The following is a 15,171-nucleotide window of genomic DNA, read 5'->3' as shown; positions in this document are numbered from 1 at the left end:
GGTTTCCAGATCACCCTCATTCCCCACGGCAAATGAAGTTTACTTTACACATTCCAAAGTTTTAAAGCTAAAACAGTATTTTTCTGGGTGTTGAAATTCTTTTCTCTATTTTCTATAATGAGCACGTAACACCTTAACAACCAGAACTTTCTGTACAGACGGAAAGTAATGAGGAAATTAGAAAGAACCCCTTTAAACTAACACAAAACCCTAACATTCTCTCAATACCTGCATTTAGTTTCAGATGTGAATCCACCTAACCCAATTCCCTATTTCTATCCTGGTATTTTTTCCTTCAGTTTACAAAACCTAAGTTTATTCAGCTTACATTAAAAAGAAATAGAGCCTTTATTCAAAGAGGTGCCCAGAAACTACTGTGCTCTCCTTCAGTCCCCGAGTCAACATGGCCTTCAGCCCCATGTGGCCCAGGAAGAAGTGGGGGTGCCTGGAGGAAATGCCTCAGGGTCTCTGCAACCCTCCCCACCCCTTCCAGACCAAAAAGTGACAGGTGTGTGAGGGCCATGTAGACATGCTTCCTGAAGGGAGGCTGGGCTGAAAGCACATGCCAGGCAACTGACTTTTCTGTAGTTCTTCTCAAGGTCTATCTTACCTCGATGTAAACTTGAAGTGTTAAGACAGCCAGTCCAGCAAAAAGTCAAAAGTATGGGAAGCATCTGAAAGTCCTCTGTATTCTAAAAACTTCTCTTTAGTAGTCATTAATCTATCTAAATCCCCGATTTCCAGGCAATGCACAGAAAGGTACAATTTCTCTAGCAAGCATTCAAGGACACTCACCCTGATACCAGCGAGAGAAGTAACCTTTGCCAGGCCGATGATGACCACTAGGGACAGCCCACCCAAGGGGGCGTTGTGAATAGTCACATCCACTAGGTGGAGCCAAGAGCTTGGAGGAAACCACAGAGAAAGGCATTCCCACCGTTAGGAATTCACAACTTCAACAGAATCAGGGAAAGACTGTATTGCGTCACTTGGGCAAAAGTGTAGTGTAATTAGCCCTTCCAGTTGGACGGAAATGTAGCTGCTTTTTCACGGAACTGAAGTCTAAACCAGGTGAGCTTTTCACCCACTAGTGCAGAACTGGCTCCAGCAGAAGTGGACTCTGGGATGGACGGCTGGGGGCCCGGCCTTGGGTCACAGCACAGAGCGGCCATCCCTCAGAGCTCAGTCGTCAGCAAACACTTCTGCTTCAAGGCGGCTTCTCCAGCTGAGGCTGGAGCAGAGCTGACAGGAAGAAAGAATGTGTTATTCAGTTTTTGGAAAATGAAAAGACAACCCTCCCACAAGAAAGCAACATGCATCTCCCCACCAGTGCCCCATAGAGCAAGGGGAAGTGCCTTGTAAACCTAAATCAGCAGTTTCACACGAGGTCATTTTCTAGATAACCAATGCTTTTTTCATCTTGAAATGGACTCTAAAAGACACTGATTTCCCCTACTTCCTTGAATAAAATACACTGAACAGACACCTAGTTTTGTGCTGAGTCAGGGCTATTACTAGAACACAGACGACATGGACAATGTGGTGAGCAGGATGGCCATATGCTAAGGAAGCAGCAGGGAAGGGGGTCCTGTGCTCACGGCCCAGTGCCCGCAGCCGGGTCTCAGCTCCGGGACACCTCCTCTGCTTGATGGAGCTAAAGGAAGAGTAAAAGTACTTGGTCTTTGGGACTTCCCTGGGGGTCCAGTGATTAAAACTCTGCACTTCCAATGCAGGGGATACAGGTTTAACTCCTGGCTGGGGAACTAAGATCCTTCTTGCTATGTGGTACAGCCAATAAATAAATTTTTTTTTTAAAGTGCATGGGCTCTGCCTGAGGTGAAGAGCATGGATGGAGGTGCAGAGATGTAACAGCACCTACTTCAGTTTCACAAAAACTGAAAACAATATCAAAGTAGCAAGGACAGAGATTAATGTCAGAAGCACTAGCAAGTCATATAAATGAAAAAGCAGTCAGCAGTCACTTGAACCCCCTTCTCCATTTCTACCCAACAGAGACAACACTGCCAACTGGTTTCTCCTGGTGTTTCCCTTCATGTTTTGGATCTCAGCTTCTCAAAGTGTGGTCCCTAGAACTTGTCATAAATACAAGTTCTCAGGCCCTGCTTCAGGCTCCCTGAACCAGAGACTCAGGGCAGCCCAGTGCCTGCGCTCTAAGCTGCCCTCTGGTGCTGCTATCTATGGCATCCTGACTGCCCTGAGGCATGTGGTTCCACAATGACACTCTGCCCCAAGGTCCTCCCTTCCTATCTTTTCAACACAGTTTTGGAACAATTGTGATCATGTTAACATTCAATGCTTGCTATGATTACATAGACATTTTCACAGCTCAGTCTAATAAGTGTGTTGTATTTCCTCCCTTAGGTAATCCGTTTTCCCTGGACTGAGTAACTGCCTTGTTTTTCACCGTAACTGCTTGCTCAGTGTCCAATACTTGGTTTCTAACAATTTATCCTTAACCTTGCAAACACACCATGGTTCTGTTCTCATGGGATTTTTCCTTAATTTAGGGGTGGGCAATTTAGGGGTGGGCAATTCTGTGTTTTGTCATTTTCCCTTGGCAACATCCTTCCTGGAATGCTACGTCCTCTTCAAATCTGCACAGGATCCCTTCTAGGCCTGCCTCACTTTCCTCCTGGTAAATTCCTGCACCTGTTTCCTGGGTCCCATGGTTTCCTTCTGGGATAGTCATCCTGGTTTTCTTTTTTTTAAACCTTCTATTTATTTTCAAATTTTAAACTTTGTATTTTGTATTGGGGTATAGCCAATTATAATCACTCTACTTTGATGGAACACATCCTCCCTCCGGTTAAGTAGCTTCCTGACAAAAGCCACCTTAGAAGCATATATTTTAGAGGAATTCTATGTTTTTAAATTTCTTCTTCTTCTTTTTTTTTTGGTTATGTCATGTGGCATGTGGGAGAGCTTAGTTCCCTGACCAGGGACTGAACTCAGGCCCTGGCAGTGAAAGCACTGAGGCCTAACCACTGAACCACAAGGGAACTCCTGAAAATGTCATTTTAATCTCACACTGCATTGATAGTTTGGGTATAAAATACAAGATGGAAACGATTCTTCTCCAGATTCTGGAGGCACTGCTCTATTTATTATCTCCTAGCTTCAGTAAAGTCTGCTATCGTCTGATTACCAGTCCTTTTTAAGTACTCTTCTCCTGCCCTCTCTGAAGACCTACATCCTCTCTTAAATTTGATATTCTGAAGTCTCATCATGTTCCGTGGTGTCTTCTATTTTCACTGTGTTACTGGATACCGACTGAACTCCTTTAATCTAAAACTCAAGTACTTATGTTCTGGAAAAATCTTGGTTCTTTTTTATATCTTTTGTCACTTTTATTTACTCTGTTTCTTTCTTCCGGCTCTCCAGTGACTCACATATTGGACTTCCTAGACCAATCCTCGAATTTTCTCTTCTGTCCCAGTCTCCAGCTCTTTATTCTACTCTTTTGGAGATTTCCTGAATCTTATCTTCCATGCATTCTTTGGATCTTATTTTTAACTTGGTTAATAATTTCTGGGAATACTTTCTTCTTTCCTGTTCCTCTTCTTTTTTAATCTCCTGCTATTGTTGGGTGAATACAGTGTCTTCTTTCTCACACTATCATTTCACAAAATTTTTGATACTCACATTCCTTTATTTCCTCCTTGTTGCCTTTTCAAGCTGAACTGCTTTGGTCTTTCCTCACATACCTGATAATCTTTGGCTCTCTTCATATTTAAGAGGTAGGCAGTCTGTTCACACTTGAGCATGAAGCACTGGAATGCTGTCTGGAAACTGTATGTGTGGGCAAAACCCATTAACTACAGGCTTCCAAGACGAATTATTAGGCAGATTTCCTGGGATCCACAAGTATCAGTCTCTCTGAGTCAGTCAGGTTCTCTAGAGTATAAGCCTCTGAAGCAAGTTCTCATCTGAGACTTTTACATGTGACCCACAGCATTCTGGAAGCTGGAAACTGAACAACAATTGGGGGTTTCACACCTTGGCATGCAGGCACTGAGTTAACCTCTGTATTCAGCTCTTCGGGGCCTTCCTCCCAACAGGGTCCCCAAATCCAGGGCCTCGCCTGCTCAGCTCCTCCAGAGGTAAGCCTCCAGAATCAGGGCAGTGTCAGCAGCGTGGGGAGGGGGAGCTCTAAATGGGTCTAGATGCTTTCCACCAACTCTCAGGTTCTCAGCTCCACCTGGACCATCTTCATGATATTTGGTCCCTCTACCTCCTGAGACTTGCCTCAGAGCTTCCTACTTTTCCTGTTTCCATTCCCTCCCCATTTCAGGCTTAGACCTCAGTTTTCTCCTCTCTGTCAATCGATTTACCACTCCTCTGTCATTTCACTGCTCCCCAAACTTACTCGTTCTCTCCACTGCCGTTGTCTCCTCTCCTAAGCCTTTAAAATAAGATTTACATAGCGCAAGATGCAACGCCAGCACCATTCTTTTGAACACGTTACTAACTGTAACATTCACATGCTGAAGTGCACAAAGCAGCAGGAGTTTGAAGAATATTTGTAGTGTAGTTTCATACACTAGCCACACCTGTATCTTCAGCACACAGATCAGGAAACAGAACGTCACTAGGGCTCTGAAACTAGCTACCTCGAGAGGAATCACTGCTTGGTTCCTCGAGAGCTGGGCCTCTTTCTGGACTTTACCTTGCTCACCATTATTGTGGTACAGACACTATAAGACGACCCCCAGTGACCCAAACTTCCTGGCACTCTTACGTGACTTCCTCCCCTGAGCGCTGCAGGCCCCGTGATTTAACCAACAGACTGGAGCAAAAGTAACTGGTTCTCACCCCTGGGTTTACAGTACAGATGGGGACTTCTGGGTGGCGGGCAAGTGTCCCAGTGCCTTCCTGGTTTGCTGGCTCTGCTGTAAGAAAGGCTCCACGGCAAGTCCCGAGGGCAGCCTTTGGCTTCAAGTCAGCTAAAAATGGAGGCCCTTGGCCTGCAGCCCCTCAGGAACTGAATCCTGTCAGCAGAGCCTCCTCCACCTGATCCTTTAGCTGAGAGCCCAGCTCTGGTCAACTCCCCGACTGGCACTTGGGAGAGTCTCTACAGCAGAGGACACAGCTAAGTTGTATCCAGACTCCTGACCCACAGGGATGAGGTTACAGAAACCTGAGCTGTTTCAAGTTGCTAAATGTGTGGCAATCTGTTACACACAATAAATACTTAACATAACTCAGTATAAGCAACGCATCAGTGCTTCTCTGCCACAGTTAGTTTGTTAGTTTTCACTGCTCTAGTCTAGTATTTATCTAGTTGACTGCTAATGGGGTTTTTTTTAAGTTTTCAATTTTGACTATGATTAATACAGTTGCTATAAACATTTTTGTACATACCTTTAATGGATGTATATTTGTATTTCTATTGAGTATGCACATAAAAGTATTTTCAGCTTTTGTAGATACTGCCAAATCTATGTGCAACACAGTTATTTAAATTTAGAGTTTCTGTTGCCCTATGACTTCATCTCTACTTGGTATTACATCTCTTTCACTTGAGCCATTTTAGGTGTATGGAGTGGTATCACAGTGGCTTGAATTTGTATTTCTTAATGACTTGTCAAGATGTACATTATCTAATGATTTATTGGCCATCTGGATATCCTTCTTGTGAACTGCTTTTCAACTCTTTTGCCAATTTTTCTATTGAGCTGCATTTTTCTTGTTGATTCACAAGAGCTCTTTATATATTCTGGATCAGTCATTTGTGAGAGAGACAGTCAGAGAGAGGGGGAAGTGGCAGCTGTCTTCTCTACTGTGTGGGTTCTTTTTTGAGTGCTTGAAATTGTATCTGTTGATAAATAAAAGCTTTTTTGATACCATCCAAGTTGTCAATTTTTCCTGAATGAGTACAAGCATTTTATGACTTGTTTAAAAAATCTGCTTATTTCAGGCATTTCTCCAAAGAAGACATACGGATGGCTAACAAACACATGAAAAGATGCTCAACATCACTCATTATCAGAGAAATGCAAATCAAGACCACAATGAGGTACCACTTCACACCAGTCAGAATGGCTGCGATCCAAAAGTCTACAAGCAATAAATGCTGGAGAGGATGTGGAGAAAAGGGAACCCTCTTACACTGTTGGTGGGAATGCAAACTAGTACAGCCACTATGGAAAACAGTGTGGAGATTCCTTAAAAAATTGCAAATAGAACTGCCTTATGACCCAGCAATCCCACTGCTGGGCATACACACTGAGGAAACCAGAATTGAAAGAGACACATGTAACCCAATGTTCATTGCAGCACTGTTTATAATAGCCAGGACATGGAAACAACCTAGATGCCCATCAGCAGATGAATGGATAAGAAAGCTGTGGTACATATACACAATGGAGTATTACTCAGCCATTAAAAAGAATACATTTGAATCAGTTCTGATGAGATGGATGAAACTGGAGCCGATTATACAGAGTGAAGTAAGCCAGAAAGAAAAACACCAATACAGTATACTGACACATATATAAGGAATTTAGAAAGATGGTAATGATGACCCTGTATGCGAGACAGCAAAAGAGACACAGATGTATTGAACAGACTTTTGGACTGTGATCAAGAGGGAAAGGGTGGGATAATTTGGGAGAACGGCATTGAAACATGTATACTATCATGTAAGAAAGGAAGTGCCAATCTATGTTCGATACAAGATACAGGATGCTTGGGGCTGGTGCACAGGGATGATCCAGAGAGATGATATGGGGTGGGAGGTGGGAGGGGCATTCAGGATTGGGAGCTTGTATACACCCGTGGTGGATTCATGTCAATGTATGGCAAAACCAATACAGTATTGTAAAGTAAAATAAAGTAAGAATAAAATTTTAAAAATAAATAAATAAAAGAAAAAAAAATCTTTGCTTATTTCAAGGCCCCAAGGATATGTACTTATATTTTTTGCTAAAACCTTTATTTATGGACATTTCAGATTTTCAGTGCACTTACAATAGATTTTGGTGTGCAGTATGAGGTTGGGTCAAGATTAATTTTTTCCCACAAGGATATTTAACTTGTCAGGCTGACTGACTGAGAGACCACTGTTTCCCTTCAGCACTGCACCATCATTTTTCATAAATCAGGGAACTGTAGTTGTGTGGGTTTGCTTCTGGACTCTGGTGTTTCACTGATTTACTGTCATGTTTTCCTCATTAAGATCCTAACATATTATACTAGCTTCAGGTGTACTATCTGTTATTTTTAATCTAACTCCTTTATGATTATTTGCTTTGGGAAGGAATGGAGACAAGGCCCTGATGTCATCTGTGACTTAACATTTGGAAATCTATAAGCACTCACATTTTACTGTGTAAACTCCATTACAGAGAATTATTACCTGGCTTTCTGCAGGTAATCTCTACTTTAACAGTGGGTACTACTAGTCATACAAATTAGGGAAACAGGTCCCACATCCATCCTGTTCACAGCTCTCTTCAATGCCAGTTAGAAGTATGCCTGGTACCTAATATTCAATCAATATTTGTTGAGTAAACAATTATACTGAAAACTACAGAGGTAAGACAACAATTTTAAAATGAACTATGAATTTCTCTCAAATTAACCATCTCTAGTTAACTTTTCCTTTATACTTAGGGTTTTTTTTTTTTTCTCTAAAGCATCTACTACAATTTATCTGCATTCTCAACACCAGGAAGATGTGAGAAACAGCAAACACACCCATGAAAAAGTCAGAGGTAAGAAATGAAGGCAAAATCTTTTGCAAAACAGGCACAGCCTTGCTCCTAACAAAAGCTGAAGAATTACATGCTGAATAAAAGCTCTTCTGAGTTCAGTTTCTGTTTGTGGCAAGCAATATGCTAAAATGAGCTTGCAACAAGCAGGCTTCAGTGAAAGCTACACCAGAGCCCTCACCTTGGGAATCCCCTGTCCTACCCTTATCTGCACCTCTTCCTCTGTATTGATGGACAACATAACAGTAAAGCATGATAGGAAAAGACATAAATCAATTTTCAAAGAAATATAAACTTTTAAAGATAGACCTATTAACATCTTTATCTAATAAAGACTTCCAATTAAAAAAAATAAGGTCTACTCCATAATTTTGTAGAAAATTGCTACTGACAAGAAAAAAGAAAAAACACTACTCTAATTAACAGAGGAAGAGATTTATTCAGTTTCAATTAAGTTTGGTTAAAGAATGGACATTATTGCTTTAAATACAATTAATTTTATTACTTCTTTCCTCTTAATAGATGCCTAAGAAGTGCAACTGAGAAATAATTCCTCACCTGGTCACGGCGTCCACCAAGAATGGCGCTGGGGGAGAGATGAGCTCTCTGCTGCCCAGCCCTTCCTTCCCAGTCAGGGAAAACTCATTTCCCGCAAGCCCATTAGGAAGGACAGTGCTCTGCTGAGAAAGACACACAACACATCTGAGAGGAGGTGATCACACCTCCCTGACAACCAGCACTTCAGCTCCAAGCCATCTTCTCCAATAATTATGGTAATGGGGAGGATGTTTATGATCACAGTTATTTTGGTTTTTTTGTTTCCTTTTACCATCCTTCACATCAGATTTTTATTTTTATTTTTGTTAGCACCCTTACACATTTACAAACAGAAAAGTTAAATCACTAGTTTGAAGCCAGTAACTTTAATTAAAAGAGCTTTGATGATGACCCCAGGTTTTCAAGGAAAAGTAAGAACCTGGTACTGCTTCAGGCCTCATTCTGAAAGGGGAACAGAAAGAAAAATTCTAAATATCATTAACTTACTGGCACAATCCAACGGGGTGTGATCACTGATGTTGAAGACACCTGAAAAAAACATGCATACACATGTATTTATTTTTAGGGAAGACTGAGTTTTTATAATTACACTCATAATGCTTTCTTCTGCTGTCAAATGCGTGGGTGGGGGTGGAATCCAAATGCTGCTACTGCTTTCAGGTCATTCACTAGGATTTCCCCAATCCTAGCGTTCCATTTAACATCTACTTTCTGAAATTTCATTTCAGTTCATTACAAATAATCACAGCCTTCTTGAACAGGGGCCTGTGACTAATTCAAATGAAACAGCAAAAAAGAAAGTACACAGAAAACAAACCTGTCTCTACACAGTCCATTTTCTAATTATGCATGCAGCACACAGAGTAAAACACCCATACTACTGACTCATAGGGCCTTTGTTACGGTCTTTCTAGATCTCACTTTTTTGTGTAGAAAAGTCATCTAATGAACTCCCAACTCTCCCTGTTTTATGGAAACTCAGACTGGCCCTTGCACTGGTGACATTCTGATAAGAAAAAATTAATATAAGTCCAGGTCTTAGTAATTTAGGTAACTGCCAAAAGAATAAAAACACAAAATAAAGGGACTTCCTTTGGTGGTCCAGTGGCTAAGACTCTATGCTTCTAATGCAAGGGGCCCAGGTTCTATGCCTGGTCAGGAAACTAGATCCCGCATGCCACAACTAAGACAAGGCACAGCCAAATTAATAAAAAATAAATATTTTTAAAATATATAAAATATGACTTTCCCACCAATATTAAGAAATGAACTTTTAACCATAGAAAATAAAAGAGAGAAAAGAAGTACAGTAAAAGTAAACAAAAAATGGTTTGGCAGAAAGAAGTCCTATAATAACAATAATTACAGTAAATATAAGTGGATTTAAACTCAATCAAAGCATACAGACTTTCGAATAAGATCTAAATAAAAAACAAGATCCAACAAAATGCTGTTTACAACAGGTCCACTTAAACAAGTCCAAAATAACTGAAAATAAATTAATAGAAAATTCGATTTAAGGCAATTCAAACTTCAAGCTACGTAGTCAGATTTTTATCAATCAAAAGGGAAATAAAGAGAGGAAAAAAGGGACAAAGAAGGGCGCTATAAAGTGTTAAAAGGAGCTCAAGAAAGTATAATTACAATCAACAAACATGCATCTATCTTCAAAATATACACAAAATTGAAAGACCCAACAATAGGTTAAGAAATGGATTAACCAATAACTGCAGACAGAGATACTAAACACACCCCCAAAACTGACAGAATATTTGAGAGAATCAGCAGAATGACTACTGAAAATAACTCAGCAAGTTTCCTAAACACAAAATCAACTTACAAATTCAATAGTAAAAAATTAAATACCATTCACAACATCAACAAAACGATAAAGCATTTAGGACTTAACCTAACAAAGAACAGAGAAGACTAGTAGAGGACATTACAGACTATTCTCTGTTAAGTCCTAAATTCTTTAATGGGTAAAAAATCTTACTAGCAAAAAAACCATAAAGGGTCTGGAAACAACAAAAATAGGAAAACAAAAAAATCTATATTGGGGAGACTATAACTACATAACTTTTAGGAGAAACAGGAAATCTTGGATGAGAAAAACATTATACTCTTGGCCAAGAAGATAATCACAAACATATCAGTTCTTTCCTCAAGTTAATTTATGGATTTAATACAGTCATAATTAAAACTTCAAAGGCTTTCAAGGGAGTGAAACTTGACAAAGTTATTCTAAAAACCATCTGAAAGAACAATCAAAAACAGCAAAATATCAGCATAATGATGCTGGACTGGCCTCATCACATATCAAAATCACTTAAAAAGCTCAATTTAGTAGAAGAGTATTACAGTTCTAATAACTATAAATTATAGGAAAGCTTATATGCAGAATCTAAAATGCATCATATTCTATGTTTTTATTTAAAACAGAGAACATTTCAATTTGCAGGGAAGTAAAAATATACTAGTGATAGAAAATGCTTTTAATGAAATTCATTTTCATCACTGTATCACCCACCCACCTGCGAGAAAGCATAGTCACACAGTCAGTGTTCTGAGGTGGGCCCCAAGGATTCCTTCTTCAGCTTCAGGCTATCTTTTATTAGTCTTAGAAGTTACCTCTTTTATCTGGTTAAACGATTATTGTGGCCCAATACTGCCAACATCCCTTATATTTTCTGTTTGTGCATCTGGTAAAGTCTCTGTTTATTGATATCAGCTGGTGGTTCCTGGCCCACATCTGAACCCCTGGGAGCGGTCAGAAATGCAGCTTCTCAGGCTCCACCCCACACACACCATGTCAGAAACTCTGAGGTTGGAGACCAGTGATCTGTGCTTTTTTTACACTCTCCAGTGATGTGCACACACACACCTGAGTACCACCTGTACTTCCAAGCCTTCAAGTGATGTCACAGCAGTCCCAGTACATGAGTCATTAGGCACTAAATGAGGCTTCTGTGTACCTTCCATCCCAACTAGTCTCCATGTCTCTGGAGGGAAGGGACTGTTTTTTATTTGTGTCATGCTCACAGTTGGGCATGGCTTAGCATGCACACACAGTACTTAACACAGTATCTCCCAAACTCAAATAAAGATCAATGTGTTTAATGTCAACCATTCTTATGATTCCATCTTTCTATAAATGTTTTATTTTTCAATTAAAATTCTTTACTGTCTGAACTCTTTAGAAGCTGGTTTACCCCCACATGTTCCTCTCATGCTGTTTCATAGGATGATGTTACAAAAAGAGCTTCTCTGGTAGCTCAGCTGGTAAAGAACCCTCCTCTAATGTAGGAGACCCTGGTTCGATTCCTGGGTTGGCAGGATCCCCTGAAGGAGGGATAGGCTGCCCACTTCAGTATTCTTGGGCTTCACTAGTAGCTCAGATAATTAAAGAATCCACCTGCAATGTGGCAGACCCGGGTTCAATCCCTGGGTTGGGAAGATCCCTGGAGAAGGGAATGGCTACCCATTCCAATATTCTTGCCTGGAGAATTCCATGGATAGAGAAGCCTGGTAGGTTACAGTCCATGGGGTTGCAAAGAGTCAGACACAACTGAGGGACTTTCACTTTAGTTACAAATAGGTTCACAGTTAACATGTGGTTATGTAATGACACACAGATTCAAGTTGGCAAAACTTAGTATAGAAAAGCAATGCTACGTGGTTACTGAAATATAAATTCATGAAATGAAAAGTCTTACTAAATTATAGACAAGGTAAAAATTGGAATCTAGCAGGGACAATTTCAAACAGAAATACTTTTCCATCTTCCTGTTTTAAAGCATCTTTACCTGAGGTGTGGTTGTGTGGTCAAGGAGATTCTCAGTTAGAGACAACAGCAAGGCATCCAGTTCATCTGTAGCATCCTGTGGAAGACAAGATACACAGATGTCAAATGACCCATTAATCACCAGTTTTTTCCATATCCTTGCAGTGTATAATTTGGACCCATGCCTGGTTGGTGTTAATCTTAAAAAAAATGGGGACATTCAGGAGCCACAGTTATCAGTGATTTCAGTTGTGTTGGAGAGAACCTAGCCTACAGTCAGAACTTTAAAACACTCAAGGGTTTTGTGAATTTTCATACAGTTATTCCTTCTGGTAAGACAAGACTTGGGTAGGGTTTAGGACTGTCCTGGCTCTCAGCTCTTGAACTAGAGAATGGAGGTAAAAGGTTCAGCTAGCAAGGAGCCAGCAAGTAAGGAGAGGCCTGAACTCCCAGTGCTTCTTTATTCACACATGTGGGTGCTCTAATGTTCACAAAGGAGTATAATGTAAATTTCCCCCACAAACTTTAATACTTTTGTCTAATCAATATTTGAAGCACCTTATACAAACAGAGTTCTGTACAGCAGTGTGTGTGTATGTGTTGGGGGGATGCACAGGAAGAATGTTAAAAGGATAAAAGATGAAATTCAAGTCTGGAAATAAGAGCAGTAAGTACCCAGGGTGTACCCTTTATTTATACAGTTCTGTCTGTCTATCCTCAGGCCATGGCACATCTCCAGTTCAGTGTTAACTGAATTTTAATCCCACATATGAAGTAACTGTACTCTCCTTTCTCATATCTCCCTCCTCCTATCCCACTCCTTCTTACCCTGTGTGACCTAGTGAGCCCCGAAAGAGCCTGTGCATATCTCCACCACAATGTATTATAATCCTCTCTCCAACTGTACTATAAAGCAGTTTGAAAGAAGAGGCCATGTCTCAGTCATTTTTTAACTTTCAAAGCCTAGCATGCTATCCTGGTACACAATATGCAATAAATTTGGAGGACAAATGTCCTTCTCTGTTCCAAAACACATCTGAGGTTCCACCTAATGATTTTCAATGATTAAACATGTCAACATAACATTTTAGGATTTTAATTAGCAGAAAGGAATCTCCAGATTGAAAATATTTTAGGTTCCTTTTTTAAAACCCCAAAGTTTTTGACTAGTGGGAATACAGGTAATTGCTAATTTTTTCTTTTTATAAAATATTTGGTAAATTTCTATGATACATGTGCTTATGCAATACAAGAACAAATGGCAACTGTTCATTTACAAAAATAATTTGTTGCTTAAATTGCAAATTAAAACATTCCCAGGGCAATGAACTGGGTTTCTATGATTTCTGAACTGGAATGGGTATGTGGGGCTTCCCAGGTGACTCAGTGGTAAAGAATCCACCTGCAGGTTTGATACTTGGGTCAGAAAGATCCCCTGGAGAAGGAAATGGGAAAGCACTCCAGTTTTCTTGCCTAAAAAATCCCATGGACAGAGGAGCCTGGTGGGTGACAGTTCATGGGGTTGCAGAAAGACTCGGACACAAGTTAGCAACTAAATAATGGGTGTATGACAAGTGGATACAAGAAAGGTAGGATTTGAGATAAGCTGGTTATAACACAACACAATTCCAGAATGTTACTTTTGATCAATTAATACTTATTTACTGCCTACTATGTGCAGTGTTCTGTTTCAGACACTAGGGAAGTAGAATCAGCATACAAAACCAAAAATAAGAGATCATCTAAAAAAACAAAATAACAACAAATAACTCAAAAAAGGAGAAGAAACCCTGAGCTACTCCTGGGTTTGACAACAGGATTTGATAAAAGGATTCTCCCTAGAGAAGTGAGGTTCAGTGCTTTTTTCACAGCTTAAGTTCTGGTGTCCATCAGAACTCACCAGATGTCCTGTAAAACCAAGATTCAACTCAGTAGAATGTGAGGAGAAACCTTAAAAAGTGGCAGTAATTATTACCTTTAGAGCAGACCCACTTTCTGCAGGTGTGGTTCGCATCAGAGCCAGAGAGTCTCCACGGACGGGCACAGTGTTCTCATTTAATTCACCACTAGGAAGAGAAAGGTATGTTCACATCATGGAGGACTGATAGAGATGACACAGGGGTCACAAGCAGCCTCCTCAGGAAGAAGAAAAACGAACTCTTCAAGAAATAAATCCTGCTTTTCAACACACAAATTATCAAAAAGAGATATCAAGAAAACAATCCCATTTAAAATTGCACTAATAATAAAATATCTAGGAATAAACCTAATCAAGGAGGTAAAAGACCTTTATTTTGAAAACTATATTCTGAAATGAATGAAAGAATCTGAAGATGATGCAAAGAAATGGAAAGATATCCCATGTTCATGTCTTAGAAGAATTAATATTGCCAAATGTCCACACTAACCAAAGCTATCTACAGATTTAATGTAATCCCTATCAAAATGCCTATCAGGCCTTTTCACAGAACTAGGACAAGTAATCCTAAAATATAGATGGAAACACTGTTGTTGTTCAGTTGCTCAGTCTTTGCGACCTCACGGACTGCAGCACGCAAGTCTTCCCTGTCCTTCACCATCTCCCTGAGTTTGCTCAAACTAAGGTCCGTCAAGTCAGTGATGCCATCCCACCATCTCATCCTCTGTCATCCCCTTCTCCTCCTGACTTCAATCCTTCTCAGCATCAGGGTCTTTTCCAATGAGTCAGTTCTTCTCATCAGGTGACCAAAGTATTGGAGCTTCAGCTTCAGCATCAGTCTTTCCAATGAATATTCAGGACTGATTTCATTTAGGATTGACTGGTTGGATCTCCTTGCAGTCCAAGGGACTCTCAAAAGTCTTCTCCAGCACCACAGTTCAAAAGCATCAGTTCTTCAGCGCTCAGCTTTCTTTATGGTCCAACTCTCACATCCACACATGACTACTGGAAAAACCATAGCTTTGAGTATACGGAACTTGTCAGTAAAGTAATGTCTCTGCTTTTTAATATGCTGTCTACATTGATCATAGCTTTTCTTCCAGGGAGCAAGCGTCTTTTAATTTCATGGCTGCAATTACCATCTGCAGTGATTTTGGAGCCCAAGAAAATAAAGCCTC

General features: G+C 40.3%; 1 protein-coding gene across 1 annotated transcript in view; it reads right to left on the bottom strand.

Moving 5' to 3' along the window:
* Positions 1-1,175: 1,175 nt before the first annotated feature.
* The window catches only part of EPB41L5 (erythrocyte membrane protein band 4.1 like 5), a 166,094-nt gene continuing 152,098 nt past the window's right edge, over positions 1,176-15,171 (bottom strand). The window contains exons 21-25 of the mRNA XM_068967362.1: positions 14,051-14,141; positions 12,098-12,172; positions 8,778-8,819; positions 8,292-8,413; positions 1,176-1,242 (exon numbers count right to left, since the gene is read on the bottom strand). Of these exons, the coding sequence (XP_068823463.1) occupies positions 1,176-1,242; positions 8,292-8,413; positions 8,778-8,819; positions 12,098-12,172; positions 14,051-14,141 (397 nt within the window). The remainder of the gene's footprint in view (positions 1,243-8,291; positions 8,414-8,777; positions 8,820-12,097; positions 12,173-14,050; positions 14,142-15,171) is intronic.

The sequence above is a fragment of the Capricornis sumatraensis genome, chromosome 3, assembly GCF_032405125.1.
Source record: "Capricornis sumatraensis isolate serow.1 chromosome 3, serow.2, whole genome shotgun sequence".
Lineage (NCBI taxonomy): Eukaryota > Metazoa > Chordata > Mammalia > Artiodactyla > Bovidae > Capricornis > Capricornis sumatraensis.
This window is presented reverse-complemented; position numbering and strand designations above follow the sequence as displayed.